The following is a 12026-nucleotide window of genomic DNA, read 5'->3' as shown; positions in this document are numbered from 1 at the left end:
TTTTTTTTACTCTCTACTCATCTCTCCTCTTTTTGTGTACTCATCTTTTTTAAGAGAGTGTTTGGATGGGGTATTTTTGAAATTGTTGATTGGATAATGAGTTAATGGGTGATTATTTTAAGAATTTGTATGACTAGTAATGTTTTAAAAGGTGTAATTGGCAACTGTTATTAGTTTGAGAAAAATAAAGCAAGTTAATGTCGAAGGAAGAAAATGTCATGGTCTGTAGGAGTGTAGAAACTGAGAACTGGATTAAAAAGCTAACACTAAAGAATAAAGAGAAAATGCTGGAGTGACAAAAAGAATATCAAAGATCATTGCTGAAATGTACAGGAAACACATGCATGGTAGGAATTATGTATTATAATAGGTAGTAACTAGTAAATAATAGATAAAGCAAGCAAACATTACAGAAGTAATATTACAAATTCAGAACAGGGAAGCACATAGCTTCTCATCATAGAAAGAGTGACACCTTGTACCATGAATAGGAAATTAACTTTCAAGTTTCAACTAATGATTCAAATTGCAAAGTGCAGTTGACTTTCATGTCAGTTGACCTGAGAGAACTAACGAGGCCTGTCTGATAACTCTTGAGACTCTCCATACTTCGTGTTGTACTCGATGCCATGACTCTACAGTCTGTGTATCTTTTGCTATTATTACTGCATCATCAATTCCAGGGAAAGATTGGGAGCCGTAACCATTGTGTTTCGATCGTCCATATATCTGAAAAATGTCCGGAAATAAAATTAAAAAGGAATACTAGAAGACAATTGAATGTTTCAGCTACTTAGACAAAAAGTTTCTGCTAGATAATTAGACTAAGACTGGAAATTAGAGATGCTAAAAGAGAAGTCATTGCCAATTTGATCCATTAGTTTCATCACCAAATGCTTTGTAAAAAAACACACAGTGAATGCCCAATTTCGTCCCTGAAAGGATAAGCGTCAAACAAGTTAGTACCTAGAAGAAGGGAATACCCTACAGTCCCTGATTATGTCAAATGTCGGAATAGTCAGTCCCTATGGTTAGATAAAACGTCAAACAAATTTGACCGACATTTGACACAATTAGGGACCACATGGAGTATTTACTTCATTCTTATAGGGACTAATCTGCTTGACGCTTACACTTTCAAATTCACTCTAAAAACACTTACCAAATGCTTGTACCAGGACATTCCAAACAGACCATCTCTGTCAGTGAATGCACGCTCAGCCATCATCAGTCTATCATTCAACTCTCTCACTTTCAAATGGTTCTCCTTCCTTGTTGTCCATCCTTTACTTGCTGCTAATTCCTAAAAGATCAAAATTTCAATCTTTGTACTTCTTATCCCTCCTAAAAGAGGTATTGAAGAATTATGACATACCTTTCTTTGGTTCTTTATCATGGTTGCTGCTTTCTCAAGTTCCTTGATGGAGGTGAACATAGGAGTCAAATTTATGTCTTTGCTTGAAATCTCATTTTCCAGTACCTTAACGCTAAGCTGTGATTAAGATGTTTTGTGTTGTAAGAATCTTCATACTCTTGGTGAGAATATATTTTGTATAATGTTTGATTATATTAGAATCTAAGGTGTGCACACCTGGAGCTCCTTAGCATAGGAAACATAATCAAAAGGTATGAATTCCTCATCTGCTAACCAAAGTGCTACTAGACCCCAAACACTTGCAGCTGTTTTACAGAACATAAACACTAAGTAATAAGCATGCAGTAAATAGTGGTCATAATTAGGTAATAAGGCATACTTTTGTTTATTGAAAAATGGTGCAAAAAACTTCCCATCTTTAATTGTATAATTAGAAAAGAAATTCATATCATATGTATCAAACTGTTGATAATTTTCAAATACACTGAGGATATGTAACTGAATTGGAGCTTCCATTCATATAGATGTCACTAGAGTCTATTGAGATAGGGTTTACTGTGATAGAAATTGTAAAAGAAATTTACGAGACCAACCTGCAACATGCCGTTGAAACATAGGATCACCGAATTTTTGCATCCAGATGAAATCATCATATAATGAGTGGTATACTGGGTAAGTTGCAGAATCTGTGTGAAAAAAATGATTTCCCCTTAGCATGTGGAATTTGAATTGTGCTTGTGCTATATAACTAATAATTTTTTTTTTTCATTTTGTTCATGAGAAACCATTTATTAAACAAGGACAAGAATAACAGAAATGAGATTATTATATATCTGTATATTGATGATTAAAAGAATGAGTTTTGTATTTACCCCCTCCAAAGGCTATGTCAGCTGCTGGAATTCCCACATGCTGCAAAAATGCTGCGTAATCTGATCCTGCACCTCCTAACCTTCCAATCTTTTAAAGTAGAGAAATTGATTTAGCATAGATAGATGTTCAGTTATACAGCTAATCTAAAGTTTACTCCCCACTAACCACTGGCATTATTGTTGATACTAAAAGTAGAGCACTGAATGTTTCTCCTCAGTGCTACCCCAAAACATTTAGTTGGGTTTATAATGTAAACATGTAAACAACTGCAATATGCTTACCAGAGGGGAACTACTTGAACCACTCCAAGATTCATACATGCTCTGAGATGAGTTATCTGGGTCTTTAACCTACAGAAAAAGAAAATGCAAAAGTGGTTGGTGCCACCATCATGCTTTATTTTCATGTATCTTCTTTAGAGAAATGCTGAATAGTACGTTTTGTTATATCCACTCCCCGTTCATTTTATCCACTCCATATATTGTTACCCACTACGTGATTGATTCAAAGCCATGTAAGAAAAAATTCATATTAAACGGGTGCTCATCAAGAACTTATTCTAGTTGTCTTTTATTCCAACTTTGTTGTGATACCTGCTGAGTTGCTCTTTTGATCAATTCATCAAGCTGTGGTGTGGCACTGGCCTGAAACCAAGGTCCAGCTACTCCACAGTCAACGTTTAAGTAAGCAACCGCCCTTGAAGCAAGAATTTCTCTGTTCTCTTCTACCCATTCCGTTGATCCTATCTGGAGGGGACGATCGTAACAAACATTCACCGGGCGTAAGAGAACCATTGTGCCTAACAAAATAGAGAAAAGAGAGAGGGAAAGAAAATTACAAGACCGTATTCCTCAGCATCCCAATTGCATAAGATAATGGTTCTTCTAGGTTTCCACCCTTTCTTTTGAAGCTTCCCCAATCTTTCGGCAACCTGAATTTCAGGAGTGTGTCCATTTTAATGGTATGGCTTGAAACAACAACACTATGTCTACAAAGTCAAACATGATTTGTGTACCACAGAATAGTGGCAGCCCCGCCACAAATTGCAGGTGTCAGTTGTCAGCCATTGTTCCGTGTTACACAAATCTTACCTCAAGTAGTGCTGCAGTTCCACTATTGGGATCAACTGCTCCAAATGTCCATGCATCCCTATGATTTCCTAGAATGACATATCTACAAGCAGTTGCATAAGTGATTAAATGAAAAGCTCAATAAAACAAGAATATGAATTTTCTAAGTTCACAACCTTCATTGCCATTGAATGCAAATGGTAAGGGTGGAATTCTTGCATACATACCGATCAGGCTCTTCTTCTCCTTCAATCACACCAATAACATTTTGAATTGTGGCTATAATATCCTGTCCCTGCAAAAGCAATATCCAAAAATCTACTAATCAATCTAGTTCTTGTTTGACTGGAGGGTCTTTTGCATATGATGTTTGCACTGAAACTACCACTCGATAAGGTACCATGTAACTGAGGTTGAGAATCCCTGGTCCTGGTCCAACCCTGTAAGTAGGTGCATCTATGCTTCCCTGCCAATCATCCTGAGCAACAGGGCCACCAATTGACCTCAATATCTTTTCACCATCTGCAGCTGACACTGGCAATGAAGGTATCAGAGGAACATCACCTCCCTTCTCCACCTCCTCATTGGACAGCCTCTCACATTCACCACTACTCGCCCAACCAGGTGTTGTGGGGTCCCCTTTCCCCATAAGCACTGACCCCACCTGAACCCCGCTCGGCGGCATCCACTTGTCATCAGGGAACCATCGCGCCACCCCAGCACCACCATAGTCTTTCCTATCTGAATATATCACCACCCCTGCAGCACCTGCATCATATGCATTCTTCACAATGTCCCCTCTGAAGATTTTCCCATACTTTGCCAATACAACAGTGCCTGAAACGTTGATCCCTATCTGTCCCAGTGTCAAATAGTCCTCCTCCCTTCCATAGTTCACGTACACGACAAAGCCAATTGCGGTGCCTGACTTGGCATACGCGTGGAATGTAGGAACAACCTGGTCTGCAACATCAGCATAAGGATCACCCTTGTAGATTTCTTGGCGTAGAGTGAAATTAGTCGGAGGCTCAGGTGGCGGGTTTTTTAGCACCAAGGAGCGTGAAATTGGGTATGTGAGGGCAACTTCATAGGAAGTAAAGTGAGATGGTATGTTGCAGGAGGCGAAGACTGATAGAACATAAGCTGCAGCCTCAGCGTTGGCTTCAGAACCTGCTATGTGGGGTCTGCGGGTGAGAGTTTGAAGATGGTGGGCTATGGAGGCATTGTCTGATAGGGAACTGGATATGAAGAGAGAATGATATGCAGATTTGGGGTTGGATTAATTAGAAGTAACAAGTAAGTGGTAGCTATGACTAATAAGGAAGTGCCTGTTTTGATGATCATTGCATCAGTTTAAGAGGAAAGAAACAGGTTCTACACATCTACTACTACTTACTTATGTGGTGGATAGTGTTATTTTGCTTGTTTGATATTTTTGGCACCTTAAGCAGGTTTCTTGGCTTCTCTGGGGTCTCTGGTCTGCTTTGTTTGTGTGTGTGTGTGTGTGTGTGTGTGTGTGTGAGAGAGAGAGAGAGAGAGAGAGAGAGTAAGACAGATTGTTAATTATACTGCATTTGGCCTTTACTAGGACTACTTAGTTCTGATTGATTAAGGAAGCAAGTCTATCTTTCTTCTGCCTACTTCATGTTCTGTGAACCTAATTAGGTAGGATGGCTCTGTCCCTATATATTTATTTTGTACCATTAGTCGTCGCTTTGCAACTTTTAATATTTAAACGTGCATCTGACTCTTCAACTCTTTAAATATTGTTACTCGTTGATGTTACCTATATGGCTGTCCTCATATTACCAAACATCTTCAAACCCATACAAGTTAGTACTCCATTACAGATAAATGTGCTGCATAAATTGTTCAACAACATTTGAAAGTGCAGTGCTTTAATAATCAATTTTAAGTTTGTCTTTTGTAAGATTATGAAGATATCTTTTTCATAATCTAACGTCTATAAAATAGTTGTTGATAATGAATACAGTGTTCTCCTCTTTGCATCTAGTCATTTAGGCTGAACCACGTTAAATCTGTCTCTATGTTGTTCCTTGTCTCATTATGGTCCCAATAGAAATAGAACTATTTCAAATCAGAGTTCCGCGAATGGCTATAGTTCGTCACTTGCGGTATAAAAAGAAGTAAGGAGCTTTGAACTTAGCTTTGAAGATCATTAAGTTATGAACAAATTCTAAAAGGAAAAATGAACTTACCAACCAAACTCCATTCACACTGCTCTCAATACTTTGCCCAAACTCCATTGATACTGCTTCAAATACTTTTATCACATTCATTTAATAGAAAAAGAGAATCCCTTGCCCATGGAACCGGTGAGCCTCAGATCCATGACTAAGTGATAAAAAACACCAAAGTTTGTACATAAATTCATACACAGTGCACAACAACATACATTAATTCAAGCATATCTATCTGCAACTGGAATTTGTAAGAACATGGAAGAAAACATAGTGATAATTCATGTCTCCTACATTTTTGTGACAAGTTATGTTTAAGAAGTGATTACAGATAATATATCACAAGTAAAGCATCAAAAGGAATCATCGATACATGAGCAACCGATTCAAAATGGAGGAAAAGGTTAAACCAAGTGAATCTTAAACATCCCAAAAATACTAAGCAAGATTGATCCGAGCATAGTTCCTAAAGAACCATACAACAATGAGATTCACAAATAAATTGGTCACTGCAGAAACAATCAAGTAAAGTAATTCCTACAAGCAGAAACAGCCAGCAGAATTGAAAAAATAAAAAATCAATGGCACCAAATTATTAGAATGAAAATACACAAATTAGACAAATAACCCCTGCCATAGTGAAAGAAACGAAGTGTACATGAATGTGAGGGAGCCAACAGAAAAATTCTTCAGCTTTCTATTTGGGCTAAATGAGGTATTCTAAGACTCGAAGTATTATGTCATCATTAACTAACTAACTATTTTACCTTCTTCTGTCCTAAAGAATCATTATCGTAGTCTTCATCATCATAATCGGGAGACGGCCTCTTGTTACCTGTAGTATCCATTTCAGAACAATGAAACAATAAGAATAAGTGCGCAAATTTGCATGTGTTTGATAACGAGGGCAAATGAAAGACTAACATAAAGAAAAAGGGGAAATGAGAAGGTAAAAAGGAGCATGGAGTGAAAACTATTCTGGTTTCTGGTTTGCAAAGGCACAAACAAGGATGAAAGGGGTTATGACGCATTTCTATTAGACTGAATAGATATAATTGTATGTTTTTTTTTTAATTACAAAGAGGGCTAAAGCCCAGAGATACAAAACTAAACCAATCTAGGGGAAGAAACCCCTATTACATCATTTAGTAAATAAGACAGCAGAGGGTGGGGAACATGCTCTGCATCAAAGATTATCTCACAGAACTCATGGCCACAGCGAGCCAGAAAATGTAAATCGTCATTCATGTGAGTTGACCCGAGAGAACTAACGAGGCCTGTTTGATTACTCTTCAGACTCTCCATACTTCGTGTTGTACTCGAAGCCATGATTCTACAGTCTTTGTATCTTCTGCTATTATTACAGCATCATCAATTCCAGGGAAAGATTGGGAGCCATAGCCATAACCATTGTGTCCATATATCTGAAAAATGATCTTCTAGGTTTCCATCCTCTTTTCTGAAACTTCCTCAATCTTTCCGCAACCTGAATTTCAGGGGTGTGTATATTTTAATGGTATTGCATGAATTAACAAAACCATGATTACAAAGCCAAAATGATTAGTGTACCACGGAATAGTGACACTGCCGCAAATTGCTAGATTCAGGTGTTTGCCACTATTCTGTCCTACACTACACGAATCAGAGTTGTAACAAAGTTACCTCAAGTAGTGCTGCAGTTCCACTATTGGGATCAACTGCTCCAAATGACCATGCATCCCTACGGTTCCCTAGAATAACAAATCTACAAGTAGATGCATAAGTGACTAAATGAAAAACTCAATAAAACAAGATTGTGAACTTTCTAAGCTCTCAATTTTCAATGCGATTGAATGCAAATGGTAAGGGGGAATTCTTGCATACCTATCAGGCTCTTCTTCTCCTTCAATCACACCAATAACATTTTGAATTGTGGCTATAATATCCTGTCCCTGCAAAAGTAATACCAAAAAACCAACTTAGCAATCCAAGTTCTTGTTTGATCTATCAAATACTTTTTTTGCATGTGATGTTTGCATCATGCGTCAAACAACCAATTATCCCCCATGAATGCTTATATCTCACGCAAAAGTCATTTGGGCTTGAAGACAATGAACAAACTCACCTACCATATGCTGATATTCAACTTTTTATAAGAAGAATTGGGGGCGATCGAACTCTAAAGTGCTTGCCATAATAGATTTCAAAACGGCTTACAAATAACAAATTCACTGAAACAGAAACTACCACTGGATAGATGAGATGAAATACCGTGTAATTGAGGTGTAAAATTCCTGGACCTGGTCCAATCCTATAAGTAGGTGCATCTTGGCTTCCCTGCCAGTCATCCTTAGCAACAGGGTCACCAGTTGACTTCAATATCTTGTCACCATCTTCACCAGACATCGTGAGTCAGCCTCTCACACTAACCACAACTGGGCCAAAAACACCGACCCCACCTGAACCCCGCTCGGCGGCAACCACTTGTCATCAGGGAACCACCGTGCCTTGCCAGCGCCACCGTAGTCCTTCCTATCTGAATATATCACCACCCCTGCAGCTCCAGCATCATAAGCATTCTGAGGGGTGTAGACATTAGAGATAAATAATAAATGTGAGACAGAGAGAAAAACTATTAAGTGGTCTATGAATCAAGACTCTACCTGAAACGTTGATCCCAATCTGTGTGAGTGTCAAATAGTCCTCCTCCCTTCCGTAGTTCGCGTACACGACTGGTCCGGTGGCGGCGCCTGACTTGGCATAGGCGTGGAATGTTGGAACAGCCTGGTCTGCAACATCAGCATAAGAATCACCCTTGTAGATTTCTTGGAGCGAGAAAGAGGGTATGAGAGGGAAACCTCATAGGAAGCAAAGTGAGTTGGTATCAAGGACTTCTCCATACAAGTATTCTTGTGCATGTCTTTTCAAGCATAACTGAGTATTATTTTGCCCCTCCTTCTCCATGCACAATAAGTATTATTTGCCACGGCCTCATCAGGCATTACCGAGTATTCTTTTGTCACCGTCTCTCAAGCCACTTACAAGTATTAGAAGGAATTCTCCTTATTAAGTATTATCAAGACTCTTCCTTTACAAAGTATTCTTCAGGACTTCTCCTTAAACAATTTTTCTCAAGATTGTTTACTTCTAAATAATTCTCCTCTTCTAAGAGTGATTAGACTATTAAGCACCTGAACTATAAAGCATTTTGTATGAGATTTAACTCTAAGGGATATACTTTAAGTTCTATTACATGAGAGATCAAATGATAGATGTGACTCTTAAGAATGTCTTCTCTTCATGTCGAAGCAGACACTAATGAGGTAGTCTAAGGTGTGAGCACCTTATGAGCATAACACTACCTTGAGCGTGAAGGCTACGTTTTCAATGTCTTCAGATCTTCCCTTTTATACTTCTGAATCTTCTGTGTGGTAGGTTATAGCCGTTGGAACTTGTTCTTCACAAAGATTCTAGCTGTTGGATCGAACGGTACAAAATATACTTGAGTCAGATACATAGTACTGTTTGATTGAGACCTTTTGCCGAAAAGATGTATTATGTCAGCTAGTAGGTAGCATAGGTCTTTGCTTCTATCCGTTGGTGTAGAAATATAGGAATTTGATAGTGACACCAGTGTATCTTTCACTTTATCATATCATTGTGCCAGATCATGTGATCTTGTCTTTTAGACTTCTTCACAAAGCTTTCTTGGATTCTTCTTCAAGGAGAAGTATACTCATCAGACACTGTAGTTCTCTCTAAATGTAGGCCTTGATCTTTTCTTCAGACTATCATTCCGCTTCTGTCGTCTTCCTTTTCTTCAAACGATCTTTCTTCATCATTCTTCTGTTCTTTAGACGATGTTCTTTGCTTCAATCATTCTTCCTTCTTCCAAACGATTTATCTGTTTAGCTCATTCTTCTTTTCTTCTTTCTATTAGTCATTCAGAACTTTGAAGATAACGTTTGACCGATCACTTCTTCTTCTTAGGATATGGATTTTCTCAAAGTGTGTTTCCTGAATAAAATAGATGCTTGTAGGTGTAGACATCAAGCTTAAATCTATTTCTCCATTTCTTGTAGGAGTGAGAGAAATAGGAAACTCGATCTTGTTGTCGTTGTGCTTGTTTCCTTGATCAACGTGCTTCATAGTATATCACTTGATTTCTTGCACTTGACTTTCTCCCCTTGAATGTCAGACAATATTCCAATTTGAATATGGTGCTCTTTCTCTAGACATTGCTTCGATTGATCGGCTTTGAGAAAGACGTTGAACGTAGACGTTGAGTGTAGTCTTCTCAAACAATCTGATAGCTTTGCTTGATCTTGCATGAGTTGGCTTGAATCTTTGATTTCTTCTTCTTTAGACAGTCTTAATGCTTTGACTTTATTTGCACAAATTGTCTTGTAGTGATTGTTCTTCTCTTCTCTTGCTCAGACGATCTAGCAGATTTAACTTTCCATTGCTAGTCCAAGTTGTCTCGTTGCTTTGATCATTATTCTCTTTGTAGATGTTGTCTTCTTTTCATCGTTTCATGCTTCATCAACAGACGATTGGATATGAGAGATATTAGTGAGATTTCCTGAAATATAATTCATTGAAATATTTAACCACTTCATTTATACTCTTGAAAATTGTTATCATTCAAAATATGATAAACGATATATCTAGCGTTTGAACTTAACATAATGCTTATCCCCTTTTCCTTCCTGAACTTTCTAATTGCAGGTTCTCTATTTCTTCTAATTATTGTGACCCCTTCGGTGCTCCCTCCTCTCTCACTTTGGGGGTTCCCTAAACTTCTAAGGTTGTGGAGGTGCTTGATGCTCATGTTGTGTAGCCTTTGCCCAAGGTTCTTGTGAACACTCATAGTGCTAAGGGCAGACCTAAGAAGGTTGTGTTAGTAGGAAGCAAGAAGTAGGGCCATCCCAAGAACTATACTAGGGTTGCATCAGTATTGAGACGATAGGGAGAGAGCTAATGGTGTTTCCTGGGGAGATGTCGTAGCCTTATGGCGTCATGACTCGAGCGTGAAGCGCTATTCAAATGGGGAAACGCCTAGGCATGGTGTACGATTGTACAAACAGAACAACTCACTCCATGGTTGCAGCTCAGATCATGGCGTGCATGTACCGTTAGTTTAGTGGAGGGAGTTTCTTGGGTTTTGATTGGAGCATGGGTATCTTTAGGGGCTTTTGGGTGGTATTGTATAGCCTTTGGAGTTTTTCTTTCCTTGGTTCTCTAGGTTGGTTGTTATACTGTTAGATTGCTTCTTATGTTTGATGTCTTTTGATCCCTTATTCCCTTTGGAGAAGGATATATATCCTACCAATTTATTCATCAATATAGATTTTGCTTTCGAAAAAGAATTGAAATTTATGCTAGAATTAGTGAAATTAATAAATGAAATTTTTTTAAGATACTTCCAACAAACTCACCCTTAAATTAAAGTGGAATATTTCCCCAATTGTTTGGACAATAATGCGGTTTTATATAATAATTTTTTTATGGTTGGTTAAAGTGGTGCATGTTAAATTCTCCATAAGTAGTTTTAGGTTTGAGTTTTGTGGACAAAAAAATTTATCTTATAATGTGAATGCTCTTGACTCAAACAAAGTTGTCTTTTGTGTAAGATATCTGTAAGAAAAATATAATAAATTATTAATATGTGATATAATTTTTATAATGCTAACCTTATAATTTTTTCTCATAGATTCATAAAAAAATTATAATAAAATTTGATACTTTCTCATAACATTTGAACTCATAATATATACTAGTAATGATTCCACGACACGCACAGATGAAATATGAGTACTTTATTGGCATATACCAGACATTTTCATATTTCCTTTCTCGTTTTTCCTTTTCAAATACATATACAAATATTAATTTTTTTTAATCCGAGTTACATTCTAATTCTTTTTTTTTCAAATTTATTATGCTTTAAATAAATATAATAAAACCACTTTAATCTTCAAGATGTATATACGAAAACATAAATTACAAAATTTTTGAGTTAATTTCCAAATCAATCCTTAAAAATTATTTGATATCAATTTTTTGATGACATTTTTTTTCACAAACATATTTGATATCATTTTAAACGTAAGAAATATACATTAATTTTTTTTAATATTTTGTAATATAAAAAATAATTATAATCATTAAATTTTTTTTGACAGCATATTAATACTTAATGGTAGAAAAGTCACAATTAACTTTTATTAACTATTCTGATGTCATTAAAAATCATTAAATGTTAAATTAATACAATAGTTATTTTTGAAAAAAGTCACAATTGACTTTTGTTAATTAATATAGTGTCATTAATAACTATTAAATGCAGTATTAATACATTAATTATTTTTGAAAATATGGAACTATTTAATATTTAAATTACTAAAAAATCAGAAAATAAAAATATGGCATCATCTACCTACTAATTATAGTATGAGAGAGAAAGCTTATGAAGAAAGACACAAAATGAGGGAGTGGCACTTTTTGGTTTCGGAAATAATATATAGT

General features: G+C 36.7%; 1 protein-coding gene and 1 pseudogene across 2 annotated transcripts; both read right to left on the bottom strand.

The window, feature by feature from the left end:
* Window positions 1-328: 328 nt before the first annotated feature.
* On the bottom strand, window positions 329-4974 carry LOC130739044 (probable glutamate carboxypeptidase LAMP1; annotated as a pseudogene).
* Window positions 4975-6530: 1556 nt separating this feature from the next.
* LOC130739045 (probable glutamate carboxypeptidase LAMP1) lies at window positions 6531-8389 on the bottom strand. 2 transcript variants are annotated; one of them, XM_057591260.1, is made up of 5 exons: window positions 8162-8389; window positions 7770-8077; window positions 7383-7450; window positions 7182-7263; window positions 6531-7005 (listed from the first exon to the last, which is right to left on the bottom strand). In XM_057591260.1, the coding sequence occupies exons 2-5, from the start codon at window positions 7902-7904 to the stop codon at window positions 6880-6882; spliced, it is 411 nt and encodes a 136-aa protein (XP_057447243.1). In that variant the 5' UTR covers window positions 7905-8077; window positions 8162-8389; the 3' UTR covers window positions 6531-6879. The 2 variants fall into 2 exon arrangements, with proteins under 2 accessions (XP_057447243.1, XP_057447244.1); XM_057591261.1 differs by having other exon boundaries at window positions 7770-8052.
* Window positions 8390-12026: the final 3637 nt, after the last annotated feature.

Source organism: Lotus japonicus, chromosome 2 (assembly GCF_012489685.1).
Source record: "Lotus japonicus ecotype B-129 chromosome 2, LjGifu_v1.2".
In the NCBI taxonomy this organism is placed as follows: Eukaryota; Viridiplantae; Streptophyta; class Magnoliopsida; order Fabales; family Fabaceae; genus Lotus; species Lotus japonicus.
This window is presented reverse-complemented; position numbering and strand designations above follow the sequence as displayed.

Bases quoted from the DNA above. Each gene is read 5' to 3' on its own strand.
- LOC130739045 (XM_057591260.1), bottom strand. From the start codon at position 7,904: ATGTCTGGTGAAGATGGTGACAAGATATTGAAGTCAACTGGTGACCCT. The intron at 7,451-7,769 runs GTATTTCATCTC...TTACTTTTGCAG, and splicing joins TTTTACACCTCAATTACACG to GGACAGGATATTATAGCCAC. The intron at 7,264-7,382 runs GTATGCAAGAAT...ATCTACTTGTAG, and splicing joins GGAGAAGAAGAGCCTGATAG to ATTTGTTATTCTAGGGAACC.